General features: G+C 45.8%; 2 protein-coding genes across 2 annotated transcripts in view; one reads left to right on the top strand and one right to left on the bottom strand.

Annotated features, from left to right (window-relative positions):
- Nucleotides 1–572: 572 nt before the first annotated feature.
- On the top strand, nucleotides 573–10,419 carry T265_11473 (hypothetical protein; the record flags this gene model as incomplete). The annotated part of the gene is made up of 7 exons (XM_009178140.1): nucleotides 573–759; nucleotides 951–1,078; nucleotides 1,124–1,191; nucleotides 1,241–1,343; nucleotides 1,723–1,833; nucleotides 6,378–6,579; nucleotides 9,745–10,419. 7 exons carry the CDS (start codon nucleotides 573–575, stop codon nucleotides 10,317–10,319), a joined length of 1,374 nt encoding a protein of 457 aa, XP_009176404.1.
- T265_11475 (hypothetical protein) overlaps nucleotides 5,260–15,441 on the bottom strand; it is a gene marked incomplete at both ends in the record, with an annotated part of 30,064 nt that continues 19,882 nt past the window's right edge. Inside the window, 7 exons of the mRNA XM_009178141.1 lie at nucleotides 5,260–5,631; nucleotides 7,328–7,516; nucleotides 8,091–8,202; nucleotides 10,479–10,659; nucleotides 11,219–11,268; nucleotides 11,698–11,750; nucleotides 14,122–14,333. Coding sequence (XP_009176405.1) covers nucleotides 5,260–5,631; nucleotides 7,328–7,516; nucleotides 8,091–8,202; nucleotides 10,479–10,659; nucleotides 11,219–11,268; nucleotides 11,698–11,750; nucleotides 14,122–14,333 — 1,169 coding nt within the window. The remainder of the gene's footprint in view (nucleotides 5,632–7,327; nucleotides 7,517–8,090; nucleotides 8,203–10,478; nucleotides 10,660–11,218; nucleotides 11,269–11,697; nucleotides 11,751–14,121; nucleotides 14,334–15,441) is intronic.

Here is a 15,441-nt window from a genome sequence, read left to right on the forward strand (position 1 = left end):
CATTTCAAAACAAGACTCCGATATTATCAAATTTTGGGAAAAGGTATTAAAATAGCTTTATGCGGGAATGATGTGAGACACAAGCTCACCAGTAGCCCACGTATTTTTCAGAAGTTATGTGTTGCACCACCCAGTAACTCTCTTCCAACCATTGAATATAATTTTGTAAAAGCTGCGAGTTAATAACACTACTAAATGTGTAGGTCATATGTCAGCATAAATAGGTTGGGTAAAGGTACGTGTGCCGTGATATGCGTGAACCTTGTACGAGGACCTGATCTTGCTTTGCAGTCATTTGTCGGGACTGGTTTGCTAGTCAGTTTGTTGGCCTGTGTCCATGATAGAGTTCCAGTGATAAATAATAATAAGTAATCGTCTTTAACAAGGTAGTAAGTGAATGATAGTGCTCAGAACTTCATGTCCTGTTCTTGATGATATTAATGATGCCCAACACTACCGGAGTCGAGTGTCCACCCCTATCTGGACACGCAGCTTATACCGTACTTATGCTTTTCCCTGCACTGATTTTGCTCTCGTTACATTGCAGTGTTTGGTAACCCGACTTGCATACCATGGTTCGTGAACCTTACATGCAAGAATCAGTCGTTGCCCATTCCTTACTTTCTTCACGCCTGAACACAGTTTGCGATAGTTGTTTGCGTGTATCAGGCACACTGTGTTCCTGTGCAGCGTGCGGTGTGATGCACTATTGCGACCGTCATTGTCAACGAACAATGTGGTCCATACATAGAGCAGAATGTAAGCAATATGGAGCCGTTAAACATGTACCAAATGCCCAAATTCGTCTTCTTCTGCGGATGATTCTACTCAAAGCAAGCGAGACTTGTTATACCTATACGTGTGCCCATTCAGGATAGCAAATCTGGAGTTTTTTTCACTTCGCTGATGTCGCGTAAGCTTGGGCCGTACATAGGCTCACTTTTTTGCAGATAGCGATGATTTCCGAAAAGATATGAAATTTTTCACCGAGTTCTCCACTGTTCTACAAACTGTATCTCAGTTTTTTCGCCAAAGACTTCCTATCCCTGAGTCAGCCATATTTGATTTATACTGTCAGGTAAGGCGCAAAAGTCACAACGTCTAATTGTTTTCTTCCGGGAAGTTGAAGATAAATAGCTTCATGATCACCGATTCCAGCGGTGTGCCTGTTGGCCCTGGAATATTTCGACGGTACGTTCGATTTACTTCAAAGCCATTAACAGTCACTTTTTTCTTTAAGCGCCTCCCGGTTTGATCATTCATGTCGTCCTAACCTCGAATACATCTTTCAGGGCAAGAACCTCATCTGTTTGCCTGTACTTCCTATAAGCACTCCGGAAGAGGTATGTCTTCGGGATTATCCCATGTTCCGGTTTCTGTTGGTTCCCAACTCTGTTAATTGTACTGCTGTGTAACATTATTGTCGTCCGTTGTGCCATGTATATGCACACGTGGCGAAATATAATCCTACTTTCCTTTTTATAAGAATGTAGACGACATTTTAGCCTGCAACAGCCTTACAGCAAAACGAAGCTTACCTCGAATCGTGATCGATATGGTAGCATTTTCTTACTTTTCGGGTCGCAACACACGGTTACGAGCAACTAATCTAGGACAGACGAGTTCATATCCGTGACCTACGCAGCCAGTCAGCTGGGTTATAAACGTCGGTCAGCAGTTGAGAGTGATACACGTTCGACTCCCCACTCTTGTTTGATTCAGGCTCGGATCAACTACGTGGATCCATTGGCAACGAGAGAACAAAGACGAAAGGAACTACTCGAACGTTATTTCTTCTACTGCGAATGCCCTCTTTGTCAGGATTCCGAAAGGGTAGGTTTCTCCCCACTTTTTCGCCAACAATTTGCTTTGCACCGTATGTCCCCGTGCCAAACCATTGATTTCGGATAAATACGTCGCTGGATGTTTCTGTAGTGCACCTTCATATATGTAAATATCAGCGCAGCTGCACTATGCCAGGTATATTTAGAAACTATTTGGCCTTGGTTTGATGACAGCGCAGGCCCACCGTGTGCCTGTTGGATTCAGCTGTTAGGTACTTACCATTTGCGCCCGCAGATAACCCGACTTACCTTATGTATTTACCATGGATTTTAACTGTTGTCATCACATGATTTAGCATCTACGGTCTATCAGTGTGGAATGCTGAAGGAATTAGAAGTCTTTCCTGCTTTTCCTCCCCGTTTTGTTCTCTAAAGTTTACGTAGGGACATTAGGTTGTTTGGGCACAATTCAGCACAAACTGCCTGTGACATTGCCTGACCCCCGTGGGATCTACCTGCGCAGTTCAGCGTTATTTTATCCATGCCGTTTATTGTCTGAAAAAGCGTCGAACAATGGTCAACTCTGAACACATCCATTCACTAAGTGGTGAGGGTACGATGAGATGTAATTTACTGGTCCCGCTAACAGCTTCATCCTTTAGCCGTGGAAAAAGTGCTGCGCAACTTGTTGAACAGCTTTTCTGACTGAAAACTGATGGCTCCAGGGATAGCAGTCCTCGCCTTGTGAAGCAAATTCATCACCTTTTTCAGACCGTCCGCGTAGTGTGTATAGTAACACGAAGCGCACCGCAGCACTGTAAACTCGGCCCTTGACACGGATGTTACGCCTACGCCACAGGTGACGCAAGTTCACAAAAGTTGCTCAGGCCTTCCCAATCCGGATGGAAATATCATCTTTCGTGAGACACCCTGCGCCTGACTGCTGACGTTTTAGTAAATGCCTGCTAACAGATGCCACTGTGCTGTCACTTTCTCTCTAGATTGTCTGATAGGTTGTTTGGAGGTGTAGGCACCACTGACCACTTCAGGTTCGCCAGCATCAGGTCCTTTTCTTGTCGATGAAGATGATAATGAACAGCCGCGCCCCTTGGCACCAACATAGGTGGACTCGTTCGCATCAAAATGTCTGGTCACGTGGACGAGTCAGGGATATTCTTCATATTTGTGACTGGGAATGACCGAGGCTATCCGATAGACAAATAAATGGATCCACATTATTTCGAGGTCAAACAAGATACCACTGAGGCAACTTTTTAAGGTCTCTGGAATACCACATTTTCGGAGGGGTCATTTATTAGCACACATTCATGAGCGTTTGGTTCACTTATCCATGTGTCCGTACCATTGTTACCGATGCTTTCCCCAGTTTTCCTTTACACGGAAGGCTGGTTCGGTGCGTGAAACCGGGAACACACGCGATATGTTTCTAGGCCGTTAGTGGTCAATTTCTCGTGTGAAACACGCCATTGCGTTACGTACCCTAGAACCCTCAGTCTCGGCTTTCGTTTCGTGATCACGCTTGTTCGGGGACTCCATAAGTTTCATGCTACTGAAAATTCGTCAGTAGTATGAACGAGACACATTAGTAGCCGTACACCACAGCGTGGTGAGTCGTGATGGACTCGGATAAGCCTGACTTTGGCTAAAACGACAGCGATCAGTTTGTGATGCATCTTGTCACCCCGTGTAGCGCATTCATATTAAATTTTCTCAGGTGTCGTGTGACTTGCTGCCAGAATTTTTTGGATACATGTGGAGCCGTTTAATTTCAAAAATCCTAAAGATAAAGGAACGCCTATTTCCTTCTTCTTGTCCACCGGATTGAATTAATAAATCCTGATTACGGCTTCTGTGATGCTCATTTAATCGAGTGCCACGGAAATAGCTTTCCGAGCTTTCATTTCTCGGTTTCGCTAGCTGTAATCCCTTCTCCGGATATATGGTTGCTAAATTTACTAGTGTGGTTACTACCATCATCATGTTCATCAAAGACAGCAACATCAGTGTTGGTACTGATGCTTCACTGCCGTAATGGGTACTACCTACTAGGACTGGTTCGGACGAGAGAATGAGACAACTTTGTGAATGTCCCGGGTGGCAGATGCTCATACTTGACGACCAGTGGAGGGAATCGCATAGACTGCAACGCAAGTAACTGCACTAGCGACTCGGAAGCACGCACGGCCTTAGATGGTCCGTGATAAAATAAGTGAAATGAGTTGGACGCCTAGGTTAAACACATGTTCAGCTGGTTACATTCACTCTCGTCTTAGTAATTTTACGTTATCCTCCTCCTCATCATCATCATCGTGAGTGTTGACGCTGATTCTTCACTGTTGTTCATCTAATTATATTTGAAGTCTCACAGTGAACAGAAGAGGAAAAGTAAGTGAGAGAAAGGGCACGATGCTGGCCCATCGCGAGCATTCTGAGGTGCGTCGGGTTGAGCTGTGGTTGCGGCCAGGGGGAATCTGTTACTGGGTCTCCAGCAATGACACGATCCCATCGGAGGTTCAATATCTGGGTCAGGTTGGCTGAGTTATAACGCAAACGGAAGCTCCGGCTTTGAGTAGCGCTTTGGATATCTTTCCCCCATGACTGTTTATATCTGACATCGGACCATCAGGCAGGCGTTCTAGGAGCTGGTTCCGAAAGTATCGTTTGGTTTCTGGGTTCATGAGCTTCTCAACGGCTAAGCAAGACTTGCATCTGTTTTTGCGTAGATCTGAAAAGCACACCGAAAAGAAGCAGCACACAATCGCATGGTCGGAGTCCACCCCAGCATTTCAGGAAGAGGGGCAGGCGTTGATTGATCCTCGCCATCGGTAACTGAAGGCGATGTGGTCTATTTGGAAACGGGACTGGTTCGTTGGTGGGCACCACGTTTTCAAGAGATTTCCGCTATTCCTGAAATCGATACAGTCTGAACTATCTCTCATGGGCACATACTTGTGGCAGATGCATTTCGATGTCCGTGCACCTCATGTCCAACGGAAGACAACCACCCGTTTGAGCTTCAGCAGCGCTTAGTCTACATACCTGTGCGTTCGTGTCTGATGTCGGCATCTGAGCCTTTCGCCCGTTGTAAAACAGCACATAGAGTGTCACTGAAACTCTTTAGCAGATTCAGAGATACAGTCAGTTAGGGCGCACACATATACAATAAACAGGGTGCGATGGACCTCACTTCCTCAAGATTCTCTTCCAAACGTTGTCAAACGGACCGGATGTGACTACCAAGGGGTATCCAATCAGATAGAGACGCTTCCACTCGGTCACTCAGTACAGTACCTCCGCCAGCATATCGCGTTACAACGGCCTGGTCATCACCAGAGGCGTGTAGCTGGAACCTGGAAGGTATCGAAGGGCAGTCGGTTCAGTCACAATACTTGTGTAATGTGTCCGCATTCCCGACGGACAGCAAGGAATCCAACGTACGAGCAAGGGCCGCCTGTCATTCTGTTTGTTTCAGTGTGTGAACAATAAAGTCGGCTAAGTATACAGGCTTTCGGGGTTTGAAAACAGACTTCGAAGTGTTTAGGTTTATTACTGAAGAAGCTACAGTTGAGTGTGGTGCATGGCATGCGAAGCGGTCAACCGTAATACTGAGACCTGCGGAGAGGCTACTCATATCTGTGTGGGGTAGGATAGAAGAGCGCAAACGTGAAAGTATAAGAAGGGTCGCGTCAGCGGAAGCACTTTTTCGCTTATCCGCCCTCATGTATGCAGCAAACAAGGCGACCCAGCTGGTGGCAACACGCGACGGCTGATGTGGCGTGAGAGTATTGTTAGGTGTCAGTGTCATGGTTGTACGTGGGCTGGGATACTGCCAGGTCGCCCAGACCCAAACAGGGGACGATTAGGATCCTCGACCAAAGCCTTTGGCTCAAAAGCCTGACTGGTGGGGAATGCTAGTATGTTGCCAATCTTACAGATCGAGTTGCCACACATTCCAACCTGGAACACCAGGAGACCTTTGGTCAGACCACTAAGCATTGACCAACCTGTAATGAAAGACCCTGTGAATGTCGCACGGACACCACCCAATATAGCTCCATCGGTCACGTTGGTACGCAAACAGTCATACTACGGTAAGGTCCAGTCTCTTCGTATCCTTCTCTGAATCCAGATTTTAATACAGTCGAAAATCACATGATTGGTTACATATTTCTTTATCCTGCAGATATACGCGCTTTCGTGCTTTGTGTGCCTGTAACTGGCGACCCCTGATTCGGACAAATCACGCAACTCGATGCTCTCTGTCCTGTCACTATTAAGTTGCGTTTACACAAGCAACACTGAAAAGATAACCCTAAACTAGTAGATGGATTCAGCTTATAGGTCAGTCAGGTAGGTAGTTTAGGAACAAATGAGACGCATTCTTGAATAACACCCCTTCCGCATTAAAGGGTGTCACGACAAAACGTCATTATCATTTACTACGTTTTATACTGGGTCAACTGTAGTGCAACCCAAGGTTGCGATGTGGGAAAATAAACCTTTGAGCCTCTTTTGGTGCCTCGCTCCTACTAACTGGCTCACCGCACTTTTTGTTCCGCATTACTTATGTAGGATGGGAGAATCAGTGCATTGATATGCTGTGGCACGCCACTTCAGCCACCTGGTCCCAAGCTTCTGCCGTCCAATCAGACAGAACAACCGGGTCTCGCGAGACGATGTTGTCAATGCGATTCTGTGTACGATGATGCATGCATTCAGCAAGTTATCACCCAGTTTTTGGAGTTTCGGGAGAAGGCGGAAACAGTGGAAGCTAGTGAGTAACGTGATTCGAGGCCTTTCAGCTACTAACACCACCTAAGCTCTAATTTGACTGGCAGATATGCCGTCCCTCACTTCCAACGCCTCCGAGTCCTACAGTGAATCGTGAACTTTGCTTTAAGCCCCTATACTGTGTCCTATGTTTCATGGATGTTGGCTGTGAGTTCTGCACTTTGTCAGGACTTATGTTACGGTTGTGGTCTTGAACGAGATGTAGTGTTTCGTGCGAGTATTCCAATGATGCAGCTGTTCTTATCTTGCACAAGTCGAACAGCAGGCCCGTGCTTTTTTTACACCGAAGTTCGCAACTTGTGCCACCCTCCTGGTTGCTGATGAAAGCCCGTTCGGTCTGGTTTCTATCGGTTGTTATAGCTAAGGTTCTCTGAAAGCGGAAATCACAGTGAGTGTGTCGCTTTGTGTTGCAGTATCCATGCAAACAATACCGTGCAGACTTTCGGTGACCAGATTGTATCCACCTTAAGTTATTGCATAAGGAATTATAGCAAGGATTTGGTTAAATAAACTCGAAAGCATGATTCTCAATCATCTAAGCTTTCAAACATTCGACACCACACTGCTCAATATCATGTTGAGATAGTTTCTTTTTTGGGGGGGGGGACAACGGACTAGTTTGAAGGAGGTGCGTGATAATCCCCAACTTTTCACATTTTCATTGATGACCATCAGTTACGAGGGGTCTTTAAAAGGCGGGATTTGCCCGTTTCTAGAATGTAATGCGATACGCGCTGTATCCTGAATCGTTCAGCTGTAGCACCCTTTCGGTGCTTAGCTGCCATGCCATACGAAGGAAGCACGAGGGCTGGGATACTGCCAGGTTGCCCAAGCCTAGACAGGGGAAGTCGAGTGGCAGAGGTCGGGTTCGACCCACGGACCTTCCAATCAGTAAATTCGCGCCTCCTGGATGGGTGTAACTGGATGGATAGCATCCCAACTTATTCTTCGTAGCGATTTATCATTTATCAAGCTTGTTCGAGAGTCGAATCGTGTCATTGTCAATGGTCCCTATCACCATCGACAACATGACATCAATGTTCAACAATGAGCGATTCAGCTACCTGCACCTAATCAGTCCCAATCACGGATATGAGGGTAGCAGATCGCCTTTCAGGATTGATCTTATCCTGTTTTTCTCTATTTGTTGTGTACGTGTTTATCCACGCCTGATCTTCTTATGGCACTAACTCTTAAAAATGAAGGAAATATCCGTTAGTTTATGGTCACCGAAAACTACACATTTGAAAGAAATGACTGGGGACGTCCACAGTGCTACACTGTGTCCTAACATTCTTTGAACTAAAAGTTGATCGAACCTGTCCTTGTAAGGAGAAAAAATCAATGCTTACCTTAAACGAATCGGAGAGCATTCAATTCATACCTCTGGTTTATCCGTATCGGTAATTTGCAAAACCATTTAGGAAATGCAAGGTGAGACGGCCCAAGTGGTTAGAGTGCAAATTTACTGACCGGAGTATCCGTGGTTCAAACTCGACCTCTGCCTCTCAACTTCCCCTGTCTAAGCTTGGGCAACCTGGCAGTATCCCAGCCTTCGTGCAACCTTCGGGTGGCGTGGCAGCTAAGCACCGCAAAAGTGCTACAGCTGGACGGAAAGCAGTGTGAAACGTCCGGGTCGGCCAACCTGAATCACAATGTTAGATTCTGGTGAGAATCCTTTGTTTCTTACCGGAACAATTTGACATCCATCATAGGCGTAACACGCTACTCGTAAGGTTTATGAAAACTTTCCGACAATTCCTGGAAACCTTATGAATAGTGTGAAAAAATGAGGGGGCCTGGAGCAGCACATTCAGTTGAATAACATCAGAAGCGAGATTTAGCTGGGATTCAAGTGAGTCTCATGAAAACCAAATCGACGTGCAGATGAGTGAATTAGACGAATTCCTCTATCAAGCTTCGGGCTTCTGTTGCCCCCGCTCTTCACCTATCGGTGTGCCACAAACTTGACATTCATGCATACAGGACCCGGACATACGACCCACGGTTGATGGGACTGCCTGCAGCATGTGGCAGATAACCACAATTGTATCATGGACCTCAATTTCTCCGCCATATCTGCTACATGTGCTTTTGGTGTTTTCAAGCTCGAATTATCGAGGTGCCCTTCGCGACTGATGTGTATGTCCGGATATAAACTGGATAAGGAGTCACCTAGACCGCAATCACAATATCGAATGTGCTGGGCTTTGTGGAAATGCAGGATTCGAGCTAACAAACGGCCAGTGGTGCTTCTGCTCCAGTGTCATCGTCTTTTATACATAGCTACTCCGTGAGGAATGTTCCACACCTGGATCTCGACCAGCTGATTAGGCCGTTTCTCCCAGTGCATAACAGTTTTACCTTCAACCTTCCTTCAGCAAAGCTACATACTGTATGTATGTATCACGGAGACTGCTGTGATGATTTAGAGCAACTTATCCCTTCATACAGGAAACTACTCACAAGGTTGCTGAAAACTCTTCAGTGACCCATGACCGGTTTCGCCCTTCTTGGGGCTCATCAGTCAGGCGCCGTCCCCTGGTGTCCGTCAACCTTGTGTTGTACTTGAACCGCAACTAGACGGATGTCGACAAATAAACTCATTTGCGTACCAATTTGGTTTTCACGAGACACTCAGCTGAATCTCTCGCTTATCTTATCCAGTTTAGTCTCCCGTGTAAATCAATTTGATATACAAATCAGTGTATTTGTCAAATTATCTCTTCTCATCAGTCAGTCACTCATCCAGCTGTAACACCCTTTCAGTGCCTAGCTGCCATGCCACCCGAAGGAAGCACGGGGACTGGAGAGGCAGAAGTCGGATTCAAACCACGGACCTTCCGGTCAGTAAATTCGCACTCTAACCAATTGAGCCATCTCGCCACCTCTTATCAGAGTATGTGCCTTGTGAAACCTAGTAGGCCTTATTCATTCAGTTGAAACCGATCGACAAGTTATTGTCTCTCAAAATTTTGAAGATATATGAATTGTTTTCGGACTTTTCTGAAATCTAGATGGGCCTAAAGTGTGTTGGGCTCTCTCGTCACACCGGACATTATGTCAATCGTAACATGGTCAACCCCTTTGTGCTATGGTAGTCTGCTTCATTAATCACTATTCGCTACGCTTGTTCGTTCCGTTTCAGTTGCTGACGCTATTGCCTTATATCGTCAGATGCGTGAAATCAGTGAGCCAGTTGGACTCCGAGCCCTGAGTAACTACTGTTCCATTGGTGGAGACCAGGTTGACAGACACTCTTATTATCGGCTGTTCGGTCATCCCAATAGCGTCTATCTTGCCCAGGTTTGCCGTTCCGCTTGTGCAGGTTTCGCAGAAGAGTACACAGAACCAATTGCCAAGATCTTCGGGATATCGATCGGAAGTACCTCCTGGAGGACGACATTCGTTGACACACTGATAGCTTGCGGTTTGGATCTGTTGTACTGGAAAACACTTTTTCTGCCGTGGCCAGCCTTTGTCACTGGTCTACATGCGTCGATTTTTGCAGGTTTTCTTCTGCGACAGGTCACGGATGACAAGTTTCAGTCTCCGGAATATATGGAACGGATCAAATCAATGTGTGCTTCTACTCCGAGTGAACCCAACTTGGCTCAGGTTCTGTGCAGGCTGATTAATGTTGCAGATGACATTCTTGCTCCCTTCGCTCCGTTTGATGACCAAATACGAGATGCGCTTGTTCGACTGAGATCATATATGTGACAGAATCGTTGAATTTTAAATAGAGATGTACAGATAAATATAGTATTTCGAATGCCATGAATCACTGAGCTCATGTGTCCACTTGGAAATACAATCACCAAATTGTCCATCGAGGTACGCTGTATGAACAATAGAGTTAGCGACTATATTGAATCGCACAAATTCTGGAGTTGGGTTTTGTTTGCGACCTCTCTTAAGTCTGTTTGTAACAGTAACAGTTCAGCTGTAGCACGCTTTCGGTGCCTAACTGCTATGCCACCCAAAGGAAACACGAGGGCTGAGATACTGCCCAAGCCAAGATAGGAAGTCGAGTTGAAGAAGTCGCGTTCGAACCACGGACCTTCAGGTCAATAAATTCGCGTTCTAACCACTGAGCCACATCGCCTCCGGTTGAATCTTCGGTGAACACCCAGGGCGTGTGACTGAAAACTCACTTTATGTTCCAGCGATCTACCTGGTAACTGTGCTTATCAGTCCCATTCTCATTATATCATCCAGGTCTTCCTGCCGTCAACCGTACGTTCTCTTCCGATTATGTACAACTTGCGGGGCCCGATNCGATTAGTGAATCTCAACCTAGGCTATTAAGTGACCAAAAGTATAAGCTAATCCATGTCAGCCACCGTCCATATACTAACAGGGGTATTACTGAATACAGTAGGTCGTGGCTGCACCCACGAAGCCAAGAAGCAACTAGTGCGATGCGACGCACGGAGCTAGGAAGTAGCTCATCTACTAAAATAGAGAAAAAATATTGCGTACACGGAGGCTCGTCTCACGTTTGTAGAATTCGACGGAGATTACCAAAGAGAGCCACAAGAAAGCCATTTAAAAGTTATGCTAGCATCTATGATAAATTCTAAAATACAACAGTAGAACGGATGGGAACACAGACAAACGATCTCTCAAATAGGTGTCTTTCATTGTGGATACACGCGTTGCATTGGCCCTGCAATTACACAGCATAAGGGGAAAGAACAGATACGAATTTCCGGGTGGTAAACAGATCAGGAAAAAAAATGTGCATCTACAGTACTGGTCACAAATAATTAAGCAAGCTTCCAAAATACTGCCACACCGTCTGCTGTACACCGGATTGTTTTAAGCGGTGAACACCCCGATTGGTTGACAGAGAACGAAAAAGACTAATTGGTTGGAGAGAAGACGCGTAAAAAACCGGGGATGGGAAAGTCTGCAGCAAGTGTAGCCAAGGGTGTAGTCGTCGTGGTTAGTAAATAAAACCATGAATTCATCCCCACAGGGTGACGACGGTAGATGGCGCAGTAAGTAGACATTCAGATCTAGCGCACTGCAGCATGTCATTGTGTCGACAGATTGTGTTGGCATAGAGGCGAAGCTTCTTATGTATCACAGTCACCATAGGTGTGTCTCCCGTATTTCGCCGATGATTTGGCTAGCTTTCTGCAAGGCCTGATTTAAAACATGAAAAGAGCAAGTCAGTGCGATTAAAACATTTAGGAATAAAGATAAAAGTATAGCCCAGAAAGTAAAACAATGATGGCGTCTTGTCAACACAGCTGTTAGCTCTGTAACCGGATTCCAGCGACCTCAGCAGCTGGTAACACTATGGCGTCCGGTACGAGCTGGGACTGATAATCCCACAGAAAAGCTGTTCTCACAGTTTTCCGCACTGCCCCTTGCTCAAAAACGAACATCCCAAAGACAGGAAGTCCTCGTAGACGTCCTTCGAATCCACACATGGCGTCTGAGCAACTGGTCATCGGACTATACATCATCATGTCCCGTCTAGATGTGCGCGCCCTGAGAGTATTCCATCCTCCATCATTCAACTGTAACACCCTTTCGGTGCCTAGCTGCCATGCCACACGAGGGCTGAAATACTACCAGGTTACCCAAGCCTAGACCGGGAAGGTCGGGTTCGAACCACGGACCTTCCGGCCGGTAAATTCATGACAGTATCCCAGCCCACGTAGAACCATGATGCCTACGTCCAATCTACGTCTACGTCGGACCGTACAGGCAATAAGTGTAGGGAGCAGCTACTATAAAAGATACAACACTAGTTGCAGGATGATCCAACTTCAGCGTAAACTGTTAGACATCCAAATGATACACGAAAGCTAGAAGCGTCGTTATTCCGATGTAACAAACGAGCTGATCTTCCTAAAGGAAACTACTCACAAGGCTGCTGAAAATTCTCCGACGGCCCACGAGCGCTTTCGCCCTTCTTGGGGCTCATCAGGTAGGCGCAGTCCCCGAGTTTCCGTTAACCTTATGTTCTAATTGAACCCAAATGAGATTGTTTGCGAGAAATACGCCCACATTCACATATCATAAACGAGAGATTCAGTTGAGTTACTCGTGAAAACCAAATTGATTTGCTAATGAGTGCATTTCTCGATCTGATCTTCTCTTTCTTGAAGGGATACTAGTTTTCGCAATTTTGTTTTCTGCATTTAGCAATTAAACGGAAACGGGAAGAACTTGGTCGAAAATTTGGCGAATATGATTGCCGGAAAAGTCCCAAGCAAGATTTAATAACCAGTAGTGGTACGTTCATGGATTTGGTCAGTTCTGTCACGAACAGTGTTGATCTATTGCATCAGCACAACGAGCAGATTCGGGTCACCATTTTTAGACATGTAACCTTAATCACGTCCTGTGGTGAGCTTTGAATACACAGCAAATCTTTATTAATACTGAATAATCTGAAAAGTGCGGTCATCGACGACAGAACGGGCGTGAGTACGAACGGAGTTTAAGGCACCGAAGCTGCCTTAGACCAAACTTACCATCAGCTGTCACTGCAGTTCCTGAGGCCGGTGGGCGTTGACCAAACCAGACAATAAATTATCAATTGAAACCCACCATAACGACTAGAAAATATAGATAGGGGTCATCTGTAACTAGTCGTGTGTATATGGTATAGGGAAAGCCTGCGTCATTGAGTAGCTAGTACGGAAACGCTGCCAGTGTTTGAAAATCACTTCGTCAAGAAACTAGCTGACAGTCACCCGAAATAAACTGGCGTATACAACGCGAGCAGTAGTTGGATCCATTTCGTAAATGGGCAGCGCTGATTGGGACGTCTCTTGGGAGTGTTACAGAAGTAACCAGGGTATAAAATACCAAATCTTGCGGCACTGTCCTTGCTGGTTTGGTAAGCAAGGGTCGGGACCACAGTAGTCCCTCCATCACGGATAAAAAAGTTTTGACGTATCTTGCGCTGGCTTCATGTGAAGAAAATCGCTCAGCTGTAGAACCCTTTCGGTGCCTAACTGCCAGGCCACCAGAAGTAAGCACGGGGGCTGGGATACTGCCAGGCTGTCCAAGCCTAGACAGGGGAAGTCGAGATGCAGAAGTCCAGTTCGAACCACGGACTTTCCGGTCAGTAAATGGGAATTTAATTGTCTGGATATTTAAAGAAGCTTTTGTGGGTATGGCTATAGGATATTTCATTGCGTCTGAGAAAGCACCAGGGAACTCGAGAAACAGCCTGCGTAACGCTATCGTACGTTTCCTCTTCGCAAGTGACAATTCTTATTTCAACTCCAACGTTTTCTCACGAATGTGTACGTATGATATAGCCGTACGAATTGGGAAGAGTGCAAGCACAAGTGGCCGCAACCGTTTAACAGGATATTTGCATGGCAATGATTTAATAGCACAGAGTGTTTCTGCTTGGTCCTGGGAGGGTTTACAATGTGGGAAATTCCCTCAACGGGAGAGTTTAGCTTCAAAGAGGGAGATATATTGTGTTAGTAAAGAATCGCCGGGGAATCCTGCTGCGATTCAACTTGACACTGGTGTACAGACTCACCTTTAACATATCCGCCGCTTCTCTACGTCTTTGGGCAACTCGGTCGCTTTCTTGGAGTAGGGTATCGTACTCCTCCTGTCGATACAATTTACTAACCAGTTCTGATTGCAAGTTGTCCTTCACATAGTTGACCAAGAAATGCATGATAGCCTTAGGGACGGTGTCTTGTATGTTCTTTCGCACGATCAAAAAGTACGACCGAATCAAACGACCTGAGAGGACAAATGGGAACGGATTTTTTAACGTCTCAGATACCAAAAAATCGGTACAGGCAGGTCCCAACACTTCGGAATCGGGGTAGAACACGTAGGCTGCATGCGTGTAAATAAAATTACTTGCCTGGGGTGCGCGAAGTTAGCAGCATAGACAAACATTCTAGACGTGATGAAAGGATTAGCGTTTCGGACAGAAACCTGCGAAAGTTGGCCTTCGACAAAACATACACTGATTAGTATTTCGAAATGTGTATTCACTAGTGGTGCATACACCTTAGATAATTCAGTGTTAGCGCGTCGGAAACGTAGCAGAGCTTCCTCCGGAATATGGATCTCCTCAGTCCCGTGAACCCTATCGCTGGATTAATGCAGTGATATCTAGAACCCCACAGAGAGGGGTGAATGCTGTCGCTAATTTACGCCCGGATATTTCTACGATTGCCTTTTTCAGAAATCAATACGATCTGACATGCAGACCGGCTACTATTCAGCTGTGGTGAGTCGGGATGTTGAAAAAAGCACGTCTAATCACCGGTTTCCTCCGATACGCATCCTTAATACCGCCTAACAGGATTTGAGCTTTCCGTACGAAAGCTTAGATCAAACGAGTCAAACTTGGTCGTGCCTTAGTTAATAAACCCACTTTCAAAGCGGTTATCCGTAGGCTTTGTTTTCAGGACGAGTAGAGATTGACCACCGTGCTAATTCGATCGTGGAAAACTGGATCAGTTTCGTGTAACTTGAAGCCCGGTCTGTGAATTTCATCAGTACACATGAATGCAAAGTGGAACCTGACCCTCTTGTTGATTGGCTGTGTTTGACTACAGTTGACTGAGCTGTCAATTGTGCCTTACCGAGGAATTTCGTCCTACCACTGCGGCAGTGTTGTTTGTGACAAACAATCAAACAGCTCAAATTAGTGAATAGCGAGTAACAACAGGCTGTTTTAAGACCATGGGAACAGTCTTACTACTTCAGGTGATGAGATCTCAAGGAGAGATTAGACACCCAGATATTACGTTCATTGTGCATTTTTCGACAATTATAGCTTAAGCGGGATCAAAATTATCAGAATATGAAATACAAACGTATAGTATCCTTTTTT

The sequence above is a fragment of the Opisthorchis viverrini genome, assembly GCF_000715545.1.
Source record: "Opisthorchis viverrini unplaced genomic scaffold opera_v5_502, whole genome shotgun sequence".
NCBI classification, from domain to species: Eukaryota; Metazoa; Platyhelminthes; class Trematoda; order Opisthorchiida; family Opisthorchiidae; genus Opisthorchis; species Opisthorchis viverrini.